The sequence below is a fragment of the Macaca mulatta genome, chromosome 18 (genome assembly GCF_049350105.2).
Source record: "Macaca mulatta isolate MMU2019108-1 chromosome 18, T2T-MMU8v2.0, whole genome shotgun sequence".
Taxonomy (NCBI): Eukaryota; Metazoa; Chordata; class Mammalia; order Primates; family Cercopithecidae; genus Macaca; species Macaca mulatta.
Genome location: NC_133423.1, coordinates 84305518 through 84322426, shown reverse-complemented (window position 1 = coordinate 84322426; position 16909 = coordinate 84305518). Strand labels below are relative to the sequence as shown.

The 16909-nt window shown below is 49.3% G+C and overlaps 2 protein-coding genes across 37 annotated transcripts in view; one reads left to right on the top strand and one right to left on the bottom strand.

Annotated features, from left to right (window-relative positions):
• Positions 1-16909, top strand: part of FAM210A (family with sequence similarity 210 member A) — a 122118-nt gene that overhangs the window by 74602 nt on the left and 30607 nt on the right. The window lies entirely within an intron of this gene.
• The window catches only part of LDLRAD4 (low density lipoprotein receptor class A domain containing 4), a 446527-nt gene continuing 430472 nt past the window's right edge, over positions 855-16909 (bottom strand). For 23 of the 35 annotated variants that reach the window (XM_077974610.1, XM_028837723.2, XM_077974609.1 and 20 more), the window contains 2 exons: positions 9970-10023; positions 855-8329 (listed from right to left, as the gene is read on the bottom strand). In XM_077974610.1, coding sequence (XP_077830736.1) covers positions 7799-8329; positions 9970-10023 — 585 coding nt within the window. In that variant the 3' untranslated portion in view covers positions 855-7798. 35 annotated transcript variants of the gene reach the window in all.

Sequence of the window (16909 nt, the reverse complement as noted above, 5' to 3'; positions counted from 1 at the left end):
TCTGCGTGGCAGCTGAGCGTGTGGGTTCTGCGTGGCAGCTGAGCGTGTGGGTTCTGCGTGGCAGCTGAGCGTGTGGGTTCTGCGTGGCAGCTGAGCGTGTGGGTTCTGCGTGGCAGCTGAGCGTGTGGGTTCTGCGTGGCAGCTGAGCGTGTGGGTTCTGCGTGGCAGCTGAGCGTGTGGGTTCTGCGTGGCAGCTGAGCGTGTGGGTTCTGCGTGGCAGCTGAGCGTGTGGGTTCTGCGTGGCAGCTGAGCGTGTGGGTTCTGCGTGGCAGCTGAGCGTGTGGGTTCTGCGTGGCAGCTGAGCGTGTGGGTTCTGCGTGGCAGCTGAGCGTGTGGGTTCTGCGTGGCAGCTGAGCGTGTGGGTTCTGCGTGGGAGCTGAGCGTGTGGGTTCTGCGTGGCAGCTGAGCGTGTGGGTTCTGTGTGGGAGCTGAGCCTGTGGGTTCTGCGTGGCAGCTGAGCATGTGGGTTCTGTGTGGGAGCTGAGCATGTGGGTTCTGCGTGGCAGCCACCCAAAGACTTCAAGGCGTCTGGAAAGTCCTCCTGGGCGCCTCCTGCGGGGTGAGCAGTTTCCCTGGGGACTCCTCGCATGTGGGCACCTGATGACTGTCTGAATGACCTGTGTAGAACCCAGCACTGGGAAAGGAATCATGATCTGACCAGAATTGCTTCTAGTAGAATATGAAGTAGTGATTTTTGAAAAGTCAGAGTGACCACAAGCTGAATGGGAGGTTTAGACAGGGAACCATAAGAAGTGTTTCTTTGAGACAGGTCTTAAAACACACGGCATTTCCCCCATGCATGTACTTTGTTGCTGAAAGATAAAGAAAAAACAAAAACCCAAGGGACAAATGGATGCCGCTGATTATTTTTAATGATTTTGTGCTATGGTTTGACCACAGCATTAAGAACAAGCAGAAAAATCTGATTTCATAACTAACAAACAGCACTTAGAGCAACATCTTTCTTTAAAAGTATTGCAATTACAGACCTTAGGTCTAAGAACTACATCACCATTGCTCAGGTAAAAGAGGCAGATACGTGACAGGTGGAAATCATTTTCTGTATGTAACTGGGAATTATGTTGAAAAGTAAGCACAAATGTTTGCTAAAAGAAACTTTAATGACTTGATTATCATAGCTCACAACCAACTATTGAAAAGTTCAAATACAGTTGTACTTTTTTAGTAGATTGCTTTATAATAAAAATGAATTAAATGCTGTAAATAGTATTGTACATATTTTAAAATAGCCTTAAACTAGACAAGTATACAAGTAGCATGATTTTTGAAAGCTATGAAATGAAAAATAGCAACATACCAACGAGCACATTCAAATGAACCAGTATCATTAACAGTCAAGTTTAAGCCTCAATTCGTCCTGTAGAAAGGAAGCAATGATATGGTCACAAATTTCAGTACCTCTGAGTCTAGAACATTCTCATGCTCAACAGTTCTCCCACAAGGTTGAACCTGGGGGGTAGGAGCTTTGTTTCTGACAGTAACGAGCCTCAGTTCTTAATGCTGAATCCCAAGGGATGCACCCTACAGTATATGATGGAACCAACACGCGGGACCCACAACAACACGAGTGTCACCTTGTCACGGCCCTTTCAGACAGATCCTAAAAGGGCTGACTTTTAATCCATTCAGCATTAGGAGTTGCCTTGTAGACTCCATTTCAGTTTAAGGATAATCGGTTGTTTGTTTCTTGGATGTTAGGGGTATGCGTCTATTGTGATTTTCAAAGAACATACACCATGGGGCAAATAAAAACTTTGGAATTTATTAGACTCCACTTTTGTGGCAGAATAAGCTGATAATATGGGTCAGACGGGCAAAATTCCACAAACTGCTCTTACGGGGCAACACTCGAAAGGATACCCACACCCAAGATTCAACCGTGGTTTTAATGAATACGGTGTTACACACTTCTCTCGTTCGTTCTTTTTAAAATTAGGGTATTTGAAGATAAATGCAGAGGTCACAATCAGACACTAAAAACTAAGCTGGAAGAGAGATGTAACAATATACAATTCAAAATGTAATTTCTAACTGATGGCAAAACCGAGTTTGCTTTTCGGGTCAGGATTATGATGGGACATGCGTGGGAATGGATGAGAGGTCCTCACCTGGCTGGCTGACAGCCACGTCTCTTCTAGTGCTAACCCATAACTGGACGCATTTTCTAAGAACAGGGTCTTCTTGTAAGTGGGTTTGTTTTTCCTGAGGTATTTCCCTACAATCTCTACTGTTACTTCATTGGCTCCACAGCTTCAGTTTGTAAAACAAAAAGGCACAGAGAGACTTGGACACAGATGGTCACAGATGCCTCTGGAGCTGAACAGAGTCCTCTGCTGCAGGCTGATTGACTTATTCCTCTGACACAGTTTCTGCAATTTAACAACAAAAATGTGCACTTTTCACTAAGGCTGACACCTTCGTGATGCTGCAGCAGGAGACAGATGCAGGAGATTACAAAGCAAGTTGAAAAACATTTTTCTGACTCAAATATAACTAACACTGGTCCAGCTGAGCATTACTAAAATGATTCAAATAAGAAGCGTCTAGTGGCAACCAAAAAGCTGTGGGATTTTTTAAAAAGTATTTTCTTTAAAGTGTTTTCACAGCAAAGATGCAACTTTCCATTGCTATATATACGCTGGTCATAAACTTGCTTGTTTGTTCACACTTCTTTCTCGTGTTATAATATTGATATTTAATAGGAAAATAAACTACATAGACTTTAATCTGTATGCATCCATTTGCAAATTTCCTTACAAAAGAGGACAAAGCACATAGGCATTCACAAATTCTATGCCATTTCTGTTAAAATTGGTATCATCTATACATTATATTACAGTATTAACAGCTTGTTCTACCCATTGGGTAGGATATGTGCATAATATATTCAACTTATATACAGCACCTTACAAATAAAAACATAAGAAAAGACAGACAACTGAAAAAAGCACCATTTTAAGTGAGGCACAACAAAGGTGGGAGCATCAAGTGCAGGAGGGGGCGGCTGGGTTCCTGTATCTGCTGAACTCAGAACACGAGGCACCTTCGTCGCTGAAAAACTGACATGCAGATCTCTGACATGATAGGGGTCTGTATCTACATATATATAATGTACACGGATGGTGTATATATAACCTCTATAGCTCTGACCCTCTCCCGCATTACACAAAACAAGGACACGCAGAGGGAAGAAAGAAAAGGATGAAGGAAGACGTTGCTTTCCCAGCAAGACATTCTCCACTCAGACAGCAGCTTCCTGATGCACCCAGTGGGAAGCAGCAGCAGCGAATGACCGTCTAACCCTGGCAGTAACATAAACGTGAACTCTGCGAAGCACACGTGTGCTGGGTAGTAAAGAATGCTTAACTCTTGGTTCCTAAAAAGTACAGACCACTGCAAGGCTGAGAGTGCTTTCCATTGTCTGTTCACATCTCTGATCTGTGGAGGTGCTGGCAGCTGGCGGTGGTGGAACTGGTGAACGGTAAGCCACGCGGCTGCTGAGAGCTGGCATTTAGGATCTGGGCTGGAAGCAACATTTAATTTGTGACTTTCCTCGCACCAAGAAGGGGAGATTTACCCTTTGCCCATCTGTCATTCAATTGTCCTTTCCCCTCAGTAGGTGAGTGTGAGCAGGAGAGCAGAGGGCAGGCTGTGGGGCACGTTCATGGCATGAAGCCTTGGCTGCAAGCACTGGCTTTAATCACTTAAGCAAGAAACGCAAAAGTTAACAGAAACCAAGTATCTTTCCCAGTTTTTTCTCTCATACACGGCTGAGCTTTGGAAATTAAAAAAAAATGAATGGTACACAAAGTTAATGTTGCCATTCTAAGTAGCAGAATTCATTAAGCGAGCAGTGCAGCAAGCCCCGAGATGGGGGCGCATCCAGTCAGGGCTGAGTGGGCGGCCGGGCTCCCTGCGGCCACAGCGACCGTCTCTGAGCCTGCGAGTGACCAACGCCACAAGCCAGTCCTTTGAGGGAGGGCCCGGGGCTGGGTGCTGTGTGTCTCTGTGCTAGCGACCAGTACCTGGCCTGAGGACGTATTTGAAGCGCTCTGCACCAGAGCCTTCCTAAAAAGAAGAGCCACTGGATGGAAGACAGAGGATGGCCCCTGTCAGACGGGAACTGTTGGTGCAGAGAGGAAGGCAGGGATTTGGATGAATTATTCTAGGTCAGAGCAGCTTTTCTAAAAGTGCTTCCTTTTGAGCCTTTCTCATTCTTACGAAGATGAAATAAAGGTGAAAGAGATCAGATGGAGATATATGTAGAAGTCCTTGCCTGGGTACAAAACTCCTCTGCTGGTGTCAGGAGGCCTCCCCCATTTACTTTTGGCCCCTATTTCCTGCCTCATAAGTTTGAGCCAACATAGTGAATGGAAATGCGTCTGCATGATAAATCTTTTGAAAGTTCTCCTCTGCTCTCTCGGGATTTCTTGTGCCTTGGGTGTGTGTCCCTGTGTGTATGTGGTGGGGAGGGTGAGGACATGCTTGTCAAGCTTCTGTATTAGTAAATTTTGGACACCAAAAAGAGATCAACTATTGGAATACATAATTCGTTTCATGAAATCTGTTTTCCATTAAGGATTGCTTCAGTATTTAAAAAGAATGCTAGAGCTTGTGAAAAAGTAAATATATGCTGGAAGTTTGTGTTCTTATAGATGGGAATCAAGATGCCTTGGGTCTGCTACACCTGGAACAAGGGACAAAAGTCAGCCGTGTGCCCAGCAGTGTTCACTCCCACCAAATGTTCTTCCTAACAATGCAATCCTCACTTTGCTGGAATTATCTGAGATTATAAACCTGTCATTGATTGCCTAAATCAGCGGTTACTAAACTGGACCCGTGGGTTCTACAGGCTAAAAGAAGGGTTCTTGAAAGAACAATAGGTCCCACTGTGTAAGCTGTATCATCACAATCGCCACTCTTTCAACACCACGCTAGCCATGAGGCAACACGGTATGAACAGGTCAGCCACAACCTTCAAAAGAGCTACTGATCCAAATCACCTTTGCCTTGTGCTGAAGGGAAATTGACTATTAATTCATGTTATGATCTCGGCTTTTAAACTAATTCATTACAGAGCCCCAGCCTCGAAGACCTTTCAGAGTCATGGTTTGATATATATGTCCTTAAATAACGATTTAACAAGGGCAGTTCTCAGGGTGGTTGAATGGCAGGAGCCTCTTTCTTGAAAGATGATTGAAGGTATCTGAATTCCATAATTATCTCACCCACACTGTGGACATGTGCAAAACACTCATTACTCGCAGTTACCAAGGAATTCACAAGTCTCGTCTCTGAGCCCCTTCGAGGCAGGTGGAGAAGGAAGGACTGTGAAGCCATTTGGGAGCTGGAGCTGTGGACTGCGTCCCCTGCTTCCCCAAACCTGCGAGTGAGAACTGGAATGATGAGATCACTCATCTCGCCCCCGCGTCTGTGGACACACCTGACCGAGAATCCACTGCAAGTCCCCGCCAGCAGGGCCTGCTGGGAACACGGGCTCCTCATCTTCGCCTGACAGGAAGAGAGGCTCATCTGGGGAGCCAGAGAACCTTCAGGGCGTCTCCAGGGTTGGGGAAGGTCCTCTCTGGCCCCCAGCCAATCCCTGCCCTGAGAGCTGGTTTCTCTCCAGCAGACCCTTCCAAGTGTCAGTGGAACAAGACTGAGTCCAGTCTCAGAACCTCCACGGTGACTCTCAACTGTATATACTTCCACACAGGGTCGTAGGCAGGAGCTGACAACTGGTGCCCTTGTTTTTCCTCTCTCCTTGTAAGAGGTGGACTAGTTCTGTGGATGTTACTGTGTGAAAAGGATGAATGTAATGGAAATTCTAATCCTCAAAACAAACAAAAACCGTGGCCTACCTACAGCGGTAAGAAGCAGAACGGAACAGACAAGGGTCAGACAACCCTTGGGGTCTGGAACAGTCTCCAGTGACAGCACAGCCACCGCACGGAGGGGCTCACCTGCGAGATCCACAGACAGACAGACACACACACGCGGGCGGATTTGGCTTTAAAGCTGCATAGATGGGAGTCACGGAATCATCATTCCAGCTCATCGTGTTACGTGAAGAGGCCACAGGCCCCCCCTCCACACGGCAGACTGTGCTGCAGACAAGCCCTTCTCCATGCGCAGTGGCTGCTAAACGTGTTGGCTGCTGCTCTTACAAAAGCCAGTGCTTACATCTGCAGAAGAAAGTTATTTTTTTAATTGTACATGAGAATGAGTATTTGTAAATATCAGGAATATTAAAACTAACAATATTTAAAATTAGTTTTCTAGTTGCATTTTAACTGCATGTTGTGCTTTTTACCCGGCGCTCTTCAGTCACTTGCCCCCTCCACTGTTCTCTGAGGGTCCAGTTCCTGCCTTCAGTGCAAAGCCTGGCCTGGGGAAGGGTTTGGTAGAATCCTGCAGGAATTTGGGTGTGTTCTGAGCACTGCATTCCTTTTAGAATGCTATGCTAATACTAGTGACATACAATGGCTTATTACCATGATCAGCAACATGGCATTCTTCCGTCATTTCTAGAGGCTTCCAAAGCATACGAAACCACCACCCACACCACTCCCACACGAAGTTCTCGGTAGGCAGGATGTGGGGTGGCTGCTGGGAGCCTCCTGTGAACTGAGCAGCCCTGCAGAACTGAACTAAGCTGTCGAGGCAATGGAATATACTGAGGAGTCACATATTTCAACAGTATGCAGAATAACCACCTCGCATTTTAAACAATTTATTGCATAAAATAAGGTATGTATTTGAATATATTTCATGCTATAGTGAAAAAATCTAAATTACTGGAGAAATTGCACTGCTGGAGGATGAGAACAGCACTGCATGATACTGGATCCATAAATGCATGTGTTCATTTTCTCATAAAATATGCAGCCTAAGATTAGCAGAGTAACTCAAAATAACAAGTCAGAAATGCTGGAACTTAATCTTCCCTATCTTCCACCCAAATGTCTCCAAAAGCTTCAGCGATTCACTGCTATTTGATGCAAACTCCTGCAACAATGATGACTTTTTTGATTTACGTAAGTTGGTAAAATGTTAGGCTACATCCCCAAATATCTTTTCTTGGGTGATTCTGGGGACCACTCCAGGATACTCCTTGCGCCTGATTACAATCCACAGGTGAAAAGACAACATACAGAACTTCACGCAAAACAGTTCCCTCGTAAATATTTTCAACATTAAGATAGTGCAACTTTGAAAACACATCGTCACAACACAAAGGAGCTCCTTGCACGCATCTGACGTCTCCACTTTATACCTTGGCACACAAAACAGGAATTCCGATTCGTATTTTTAAAACAACATAAAACTTCCACGCCTTAGGAGAAAAAGCAAACTGGCTGGTTCTTCCTCACAATAATATATAATAATGCTTCCTTCTTTACTCAATTATAAAACAGGCCATTCTGGCCTCATGTATCTGCAAAGTCTCCTTTCACAATTAAATAAATCACATACCTCTGTGGGTTTTATTTCATGATCTCTTCAAAGCATCCCTTTCTCTGTTTTCCCCTGCCCACACCCCCGTCCCAACCCGTCCCCAAATAAACACTGTTTGCGGTCAAACCAGACGGAAGTTTGTATCATTTCAGTCTAGTTTGCATGCAATTCCCCTAGAAGGAATCAGAAACAAAGGCCGTGTTTGCTCATTTGGTTTTACTTATTTGTACCATGTAAAACTGAACAACACCGCGCGGGGGCCCAGCGGCCGCCTCCCTCCTTGGTTTCTTCCTCCAGCTGAAGTGCAGGTTGGAGGGAATCAGACCAGGTTCCCAGGCTTCCTGTCTTTGCCTTTGACGGGTACTATTGTGCTCTCTGCGTTGTTCTGCGGAAACTGCAGTCCGCTGCCCCTGTGCGCGTGGCTGCGCTGCTGATGGAGGAACGAGGCGCCGGGGTGGCGGCCCATCACCTCGCTGTACGTCGGGGGCGGCCCCTCCATCCTCCCGTTACTGCTGCAGGTGGTTGCACTGATGCCCGAGTTGCTGCTGGGTGGGCACGGGCCCCCGCTGTACATCGCAATGTCTATCAAATCACTGTCAAATATGGTTCGGTTGGGCGGGGCCCTCACGGACTCTCGGTTGAGTTCCATCTGCTGTTCAGGGTCCCGGAGCTGCAGGGTGCAGGGCCCCTGGTAAGGAGGTGGCTCTTCACCGTCGGACAGGGAGATGGTGGGAGGAAGATCGATCTCGTGCTGCACGTAGGGGTAGGTGGGCTGGAAGCGGCTGAAGCGATCCCTCTGGATGAAGGAGGGCGCTGTGAACCTGTCCCTGGACCGCGGGGCATGCATGATCTGGAAGGAAAGGAGAAGAGGCTTGAAGACGGTTTGCGCGCAATGATGACCATAAACGTGTCAGAATCAAGGAAAGTCACGCTTGGTCTGTTACTACCAGTTTGAACACCCTCTCCCAGGAAAAAAACAGGAAAATCCAATTCCAGAAAAAAAGCTTACTTTTCTGATTCCTTGTGACAGACCACTCACCTTGCCAGATCCTAGGGCATCCGGGAGGGCTGAGCAATGGAGAGCTGTGGGTAATTGAAAGCTCGGGCTCCTGGCAGTTACTGTGTGTGCTACGTGTGCATTTTCCCCTTGGAGAGTCACAGGGCGAACAGCACCGCAGCCTGCACTCGGATCCGGTCACCAGTGACCTTGTCCAGGACTCGGCTTCTCTACAACTTACGAGGACAGGACAAGGCTGCCTCCTTTCTCAGGTCCCTGCCAGCTCTAGAACCTAGAACCTACGATTCAGAAAAGTAAGGAGGGGCTCCGAGTTTTTACTTTTATTTATCTATCTTAATTTTTTTTTTTTTTTTGAGACAGGGTCTGGCTCTGTCACCGAGGCTGGAGTGCAGTGCTGCCATCTTGGCTTACTGCAACCTCAACCTTCTGGGCTCAAGCGATTCTCCCACCTCAGCCTCCTGAGTAGCTGGGACCACAGGCGCCACCACCGTGCCTGGCTTGTTGTTTTGAGATGGGGTTTTGTCATGGTGCATAGGGCTTGTCTTAACTCCTGAGCCTACGTGACCCACCCGCCTCAGCTTCCTAAAGTGCTGGGACTATAGTCATGAGCTACTGCGCCAGCCAGGACTCTGGGTAAGCAGAAGTTACAGCTTCACACAGCGGTACATGGAGCAGATACAAAGCGCTGGGTCGACTTATTGATTACTTAGAGAAGATTACTGCCCTACCAATTACTTTTTAACAAATCCCCCAATAATGACTGTTTTTCCTTTGTGGCTCCTAGACTTTTCCAGTTATTTGGAATCTGAGTAAAAGTTTCCTGTAGTTATTTTTAGTCACTGACATGAAAAATGTTTTTACTCAAGTAAATATGATTATCATAATTTATTTTTTCAAAATGAATCCAGGTAGTATATTTCTTACAAAATCTTCTCATTTGTTCTACCATCCCAGTTTATTCTAGAAGAGGGCTCTTTTATATACATATATATACACACACACGCACGCGCGCATATATGCACAGATACGTGTGTATACATACATGTGTATATACATGCATTTAATGTACACACATATCTACACACATACATAGAGATACTGATTTCTCTCACACCATTATTTTTAACTTAAAGGCAAAAAAAAGTTATTTTAAAATCCACATTATTACACTTGGAGATGTGGGAATGAATCATGCTGATATTTATAAACTATGCCCACACTTGCCAAGGCACATTAGTAGAAGCTTATGGGATCATGTATAGATATGTGATTCTCAAATTGTTTTTGATAAGGAGCTTTAGACTAGCACGAATAATCCCTGGAAGATTCTAGGGGAAGTCCCCTCCCGCTTTTGACCAAAGTTCTAGGCAATGCTTTCCTCCAAAAGTGTCAGCCCGCCTGGCGAGGCCCCTCCCCTTCCCCCCACGTGGCAGGGACGGGACCCCTCATCCCCACCTGCTGGGGCCCCTTACCTCCGAGGCGCCCGGCCGTGGTGCGGCGCTGTCTGAAGGCCACAGGCACCCTTCCTGGCGGAGGGGAAGGGGAGGAGAGTGGGGAACAAGAAACAGGAAAATCATTAGCCCCGCAGCACCTAAAAACATGAAGCACAACTTCTGGAAAGGAGGATCTGCAGAAAACGTGGAGCGAGGCCGGGCCCAGTGGCTCACGCCTGTAATCCCAGCACTTTGGGAGGCCGGGGCGGGCAGATCACCCGAGCTCAGGAGTTCGAGACCAGCCTGACCAACACGGTGAAACCCCGTCTCTACTAAAAATACAAAAATAAGCCGGGCGCGGTGGCGGCGCCTGTGGTCCCAGCTCCTCGGGAGGCTGAGGCAGGAGAATGGCGGGAACCCGGGGGCGGAGGTTGCGCTGAGCTGAGATGGCGCCGCTCACTCCAGCCTGGGCCACAGAGTGTATCAAAAAAACAAAAAAATGGATAAACAAACACACAAACAAAAAAACGTGCAGCGAGAAAGAGCTGGCCCCGTGTCAGATCTCATGTCCACATGCAGGGCTGGGAACAAAAGGAAACGTGGAGACGCCGACCTCCTGGCCAGATGAGACGGGAGGTGGAACACGGCTCGCGCTCCACACCCGCGGGCTTGAAATACGCTCCAGACGCCTGAACACCCGCAGTCAGGGCCGCCCGAGGGGGCAGGCGGGGTGGGGGCCGCCCCGGCCGAGGCGGCCCCGGGGGCGCAGCTCCGCGCTCGCAGGGACACCCCCGTCCGAGACGGGCCGGCTCCCCGCGAGGGTCTCCAGTCCGTATTCACGGGGCAGACGGACAAGCCACAGGCCCCGGGAAAGATTCTTCCCAAGGGCACGCGTGGGCCCTTTTCAGCCCGGAGCGGGGTCCGCGGGGCCGTCACGGGAGAGCTGGGACTCCGCGGGAGGAGCCCGCGTGTGGGGAATTTTCGGGAACGCGCGGGCTGGGCCATCCCTGCGCTCCGAGGGCCCCGGCGCCAGCAGCACACGGCGGTGCGCGGATGAAGGCGGCTCAGGGAGCGCCTGTAACCTGAGGGCAGGGCCGGGCGTGGCGGACACAGACCGGGGCGGGGCTCCGGCGCCAGCGGGGCGGAGTCGGGAAGGGGCGGGGTCGGGAAGGGGCGGAGTCGGGAAGGGGCGGAGTCGGGAAGGGGCGGAGTCGGGAAGGGGCGGAGTCGGGAAGGGGCGGAGTCGGGAAGGGGCGGAGTCGGGAAGGGGCGGACGCGCTCCCACCGCCCGGGGCCCAGGCTCGGCCCGCAGGGGCGCTCCTCTCTCCGGGAGCCCAGGCAGCCGCTGCCGGGGACGCCGCCGGGTCCCTCTGCCGGGCACTCAGAGGGGCTGAGCGGTTCCTGAAAACGCAGCGACTGTCCCCAGTGGCCTTATTTCCCGAAAAGCGAGCAAACCCGGCCAAGTGCCTCCAGGAGCCCCCGTCCAGCCGGCTGCGCCCCCGAGGCCCGGCCCTTGGCTGACCCGGCGCCCCGCTCCCTTCCCGCACCCCACGCGGACAGCGGCCCCGCCACCCAGACCGGAAACCGCGCGGGGCGCGCCTGCTGCTCCTCCCTCACCCCAGCCCGCATCCCGCACGTCCCGCGTCCCGCACGGGCCCGGCCTCCCTCCCGGTCTGCAGCGCTGAGTGTCTGGGCAGAGGCCGCTGCGCCAGGCGGCACCGCCGCGGCTTCCCTGAACGCGAGGACTATGTTAACCGATCTAATCCATCGATGGATCCATCTATCTCTGTCTAATCTATTTCTCTCTGTCCATTCATCCATCTAATCCGTCTGTCCTTCTCATCTATCTCTATCCATTTGTCTCCGCCTATCCAACTTACCCATTCATCAAGCAATCTAGGCCATCTAGCTATCTAAATATTTGTCTCTTTCTGTCCGTCCGTCCATCCATCCATCCATCCGTCCATCCGTCCACCCGTCCACCCGTCCATCCATCCATCCATCCAATCCATCCATCCATCCATCCATCCATCCATCCATCCATCCATCCATCCATCCAATACATCTATTGAGATGGGGATCTCGCTGTGCTGCCCAAGCTGATCTTGAACTCCTGGGCTCAAGTGATCCGGCCTCAGCCTGCTAAAGTGCTGACATTACAGGCTAGCGCCACCATGCCGGGCTAAAGGACTCTCTCCTCCTCTCTGGGAAATTCACAGCACCCATAACTAAGAACTGCTGCTGTTGACATCTCACAGACTTGTCTCATCTTTTCCTCTATATGTGTACTTTAAATACTACACACGTAATACATGTATGCATATTCTCCCTTGTACCACACACAACCAAAGACATTCTAGACTCCCAAATCCACCTGTATCCTGGTGCTGCACCTCTGCACTGTCTTTTCAAATGCATTTCCCAGACCTATATGGGTGACACACATTGTTAAATAAGTAACTAAATTCTTTCTTAAGGCTTGTGAACCCAGGTGCCCCTCTTCTCTGTTCCCTCTCTCTCTCATTGGCCTTATCCAGCCTGTCAGCAGGTCTAACGCATCCCACAGAGAGTTCCTGAAGCCGGGAAAGGGGTGCAAAGGGTAACTCAGGGCATGCCTGCAGCCCTGGGTCTCCTCCCCACCACACCACCTTCCTCGGCCTTGCTGCCAGGGCCAAGCCAGCCCTGGACCTTTCCCAGGCAGCCCACCAGTGTGGGTCCCATCTGCTCCTGTTGCTCAAAACAAGGACACAACTGTTATCTGTTCATTTTGCTTGCTGGGGTGGGAAAAGGGTGTCCTGCCCTGAGTTTCTCGAAGCCTGAGAACTAAGCCTAGAGCAGGAGGAGAGTTGGCCAGTGGTAGAAAAGGAGTGCAGGTCATTCCTGCCTTGGGACATCTGCCAGACGGGATGGTCTGGAGATGGGAACTTTTCCTGCCTGGCTTTTGTTTTTTGCGGGAATAATGTAACAGCAAAATTAAAAATCCAAAATGGGAGGAAATGCATCTACAGTCCCATCATCCTAATACTTAAACAGAGTTCTTTTTTTTTTTTTTTTTTTTGAGATGGAGTCTCGCTCTGTTGCCCAGGCTGGAGTGCAGTGGCGGGATCTCGGCTCACTGCAAGCTTCGCCTCCCGAGTTCATGCCATTCTCCCCCCTCAGCCTCCCGAGTAGCTGGGACTAAAGGCACCTGCCACCATGCCCAACTAATTTTGTTTTTTTGTATTTTTAGTAGAGATGGGGTTTCACCACGTTAGCCAGGATGGTCTCGATCTCCTGACCTTGTGATCTGCCTGCCTTGGCCTCATAAACCGCTGGAATTACAGGTGTGAGCCACCGCGCCCGGCTGATTTCTTTCTTTAAGTGCTTTTCTAATGCTTGTTCATTTGCATACATTAAATTTATACAGTTGTAACCATAATGAGGTTATATTGTTGTATATTCTCGTCTTCAGAGTATAACGTAAGTACTTTCCTCCACCACCACCAGTTTTTTCCAGCTTTAGAGGTATAATTAACAAAAATTATGGCTACATAATAATTTATTTAGCTATTTACTGACAATTGCCCCCTGCCCCAATTTATTTACTTTTATAGGAAACTCTTTTCCCAGGCCTTTCACCCACACGGTACATAGGGGACATTATAACTACAACATGCTGTGGAACAGCTTGAGGCCAAAACTCGAGAAGGCTGGCATTCCAGCTCTGTGCCCCAGGCTGCTACGCAGAAAACCTAGATGGGAAGACTGACTGGAGTTCTAGAAAGGCTGAATCCCAGCCACCCCGTACCATTAGCTAATGCTCACTCCACAGCCTCCTCTGGTCACTCCACCAAGGCTGTCACACGCTGACTGTCAGCAAGGTCCCCGTCCTTAGCCCTTAAACCTCTGGCGCTGCCGGAGAAGCCTGCTGGCTCCTGCTCCATCTCTATGCAAAACAAGGATTTGACTCTGTGACCGGAGTCCTCCAAGGGACTTGTGCCAACTGAGAGTGCAGACAGCTGAGTACAAAGATGTGTCTCCCTTGTCTAGGCTGGGGGTCTTTTCACTCACCCCACATGCTACAGAGAACACTTTCAGGGAGAAGGGGGCTCACTACACAGCTGGCTTCTGCTCAGATGGCAGCATTCCCACATCCTCATTATGGGGCCAATTTTAATCAACAATGAAGGCACTGATGTTCTCGGCTAATGCTTGCATTGTTGTATTACTCAAACAAGCTGTGAAATAATACTGAAAGTAGTTCACAGAATTTTGAGCAATAGGAACAAAACCTGGTTAATAACTTCATACAGACTGAAATGCCATTCACCCATTCACCCAGCTGTTCATTCATGACCTCACTATACATGCACTGAACACTTCCTTGCAGCGGGTCTCAGTCCTCTTCCGCTGCAACACGTGAGCAGATGTGCACACGTCCAACAGACACTGGTGCTGCATGTCCGCAAGGGGTGGGAGATGGCGGCTCTGCACAGTTCCCAGGGCGCATGGAGTCACTCCAAACCCAAGAAACTCAGGAAAGCATCCTGGAATGCCAGTGGGTTAGAGGGCCATTACTCTGGGGATCACTCTGAATGAATTCTGGTTTACTTTTTAAGTTACATTACTCTCAAATCACTCACGTTTGACCACAATAAGGACCAGTTCCTTGAGACCACATCACACTGAGCAGGACTCATCAGGGGCTGTTACACCTGCCCCAGGATGCTTACGAGAAGGCACCTGCTTTGGGGGCACACAGGTCTGGCAGCAGCTCTCAGAGGCCTCTTGTATGCGCAGTGCCTTGCAAGCATGTTCTTATTCTCTTACTTTCTCCCTGGAACAAAGGCACTAACAAAAAAGGTAACAAGAATTATCTGATGACAATTTAGTATTATACAGACGGAGGCTGCCGCCATCAGCACAGGTTTACATCTGTAAGGGTAACAGGTCTCTGAGGCGGGTAGCCATTGCATAGGCTAGAATTCTGGCCATGTTTTTTCATTTTAAAATTTAAAACGTTTTTATTATTTTTTTAAGAGACAAAGTCTATGTTGCCTAGGCTGGAGAGCAGTGCATTTTCATAAATGTGCTGATAGCATTGAACTCCTGGCCTCAAACCATCCTCCCACCTCAACCTCCTGGACAGCTGGGACTACAGGTGTGTGCCACCGAGCTCAGCTTCTGCCACTTTCCAAACTATGATCTCAGGCAGCTCATTTAGTTTCTCCCAGCCTCAGTTTCCCTATTTATAAAAAGAGGTTGTCATGAGGCTCAAATACCATCTACGAGAATTCCTTAGCACAGCGCCTTAAATAAGCTTCAGCAAAATGGTGGTAGCCCTTCTCATCACAGGTAGTGGTTACTTGCTGTTGTTACGCACAGTTAAAGGGGGATACATTTCCATTATCTTTTTTTTTTTTTTTAGAGTCTTGCTCTGTTGCCCAGGCTGGAGTGCAGTGGCATGATCTTGGTTCACTGCAACCTCTGCTTCCTGGGTTCAAGCCATTCTCCTGCCTCAGCCTCCTGAGCAGCTGGGACTATAGGCGTCTGTCACCATGCCCAGCTAATTTTTGTATTTTCAGTAGAGACGGGGTTTCACTGTGTTGGCCAGGATGATCTCGATCTCCTGACCTTGTAATCCGCCCGTCTCGGCCTCCCAAAGTGCCGGGATTACAAGCATGAGCCACCGCGCCCGGCATAATTTCCATTATCTCTCTTAAGGTATTCCTTTAGGCCGGTGCAGTCGCTCACACCTGTAATCCCAGCACTTTGGGAGGCCGAGGTGGGCAGATCATGAAGTCAGGAGATCGAGACCATCCTGGCTAACACAGTGAAACTCTGTCTCTACTAAAAATACAAAAAATTAGCTGGGCATGGCGGTGGGCGCCTGTGGTCCCAGCTACTTGGGAGGCTGAGGCAGGAGAATGGCATGAACTCGGGAGGCGGAGCTTGCAGTGAGCCGAGATGGTGCCACTGCACTCCAGCCTGGGCGACAGAGCCAGACTCCATCTCAAAAAAAAAGATATTCCTTTAAAGATAACAAGTTCATTGACATTTCCTTACTATTTTTTTAAACAGTATTCCAAAAGTGGCGTTTTGAATGGAAAGGCTGAGGAATGGGGGCAGCTTAAGCAATGCTGTGTCAATTCCAGGATTCTTCAGCAGTTTTCTCCCAAGGTTGGCTGCTGCATTAACCAAGAGACTCCTCACAGGCAAGTTGTCCTCTGGCTCTGGCTACTTGGTTTCAGTAGAACCCCAGGTGCTACACAGACCAAAGGCCTGCCTCTGCGTAAAGACTATCTGTGCTCTTAAAACATGAGCCCAGCACGGCAGTCAGCTGCCCACCGAGGCAGTCACCATGACTACACACCTCAGCCGAGATTATCTGCACCGTGCGCTGTTTTCTTGATGTCATGAGGTCACACAGGGAGGCAGTGGATGGGGTAAAACAAAACAAAGCAAAACAGAAAAAATCCAAACAACTTTTGGCCAGGTACGATGGCTCACGCCTGTAATCCCAGAACTTTGCGAGGCCAAGGTGGGTGGATCACCTGAGGTCAGGAGTTCGAGACCAGCCTGGCCAACATGGTGAAATCCTGTCTCTATTGAAAATACAAAAATTAGCCGGGTGTAGTGGCGGGCGCCTGTAGTCCCAGCTACTCAGGAGGCTGAGGCAGGAGAATCACTTAAACCCAGGAGGCAGAGGTTGCAGTGAGCTGAGGTCACGCCACTGCACTACAGCCTGGGTGACAAGAGCGAGACTCCATCTCAGGGGGAAAAAAAAAAGTGCTGGGTGTGGTGCTTCACACTTGTAATCCCACATTTTGGGAGGCCGAGGCGGGCAGATCACCTGAGGTCAGGAGTTCAAGACCAGCCTGGCCAACATGGTGAAAAACCGTCTCTACTAAAAATACAAAAAAAAATCAGCTGGGCACGGTGGTGCACGTCTGTAATCCCAGCTACTCAGGAGGCTGAGGCAGGAGAATTGCTTGAATCC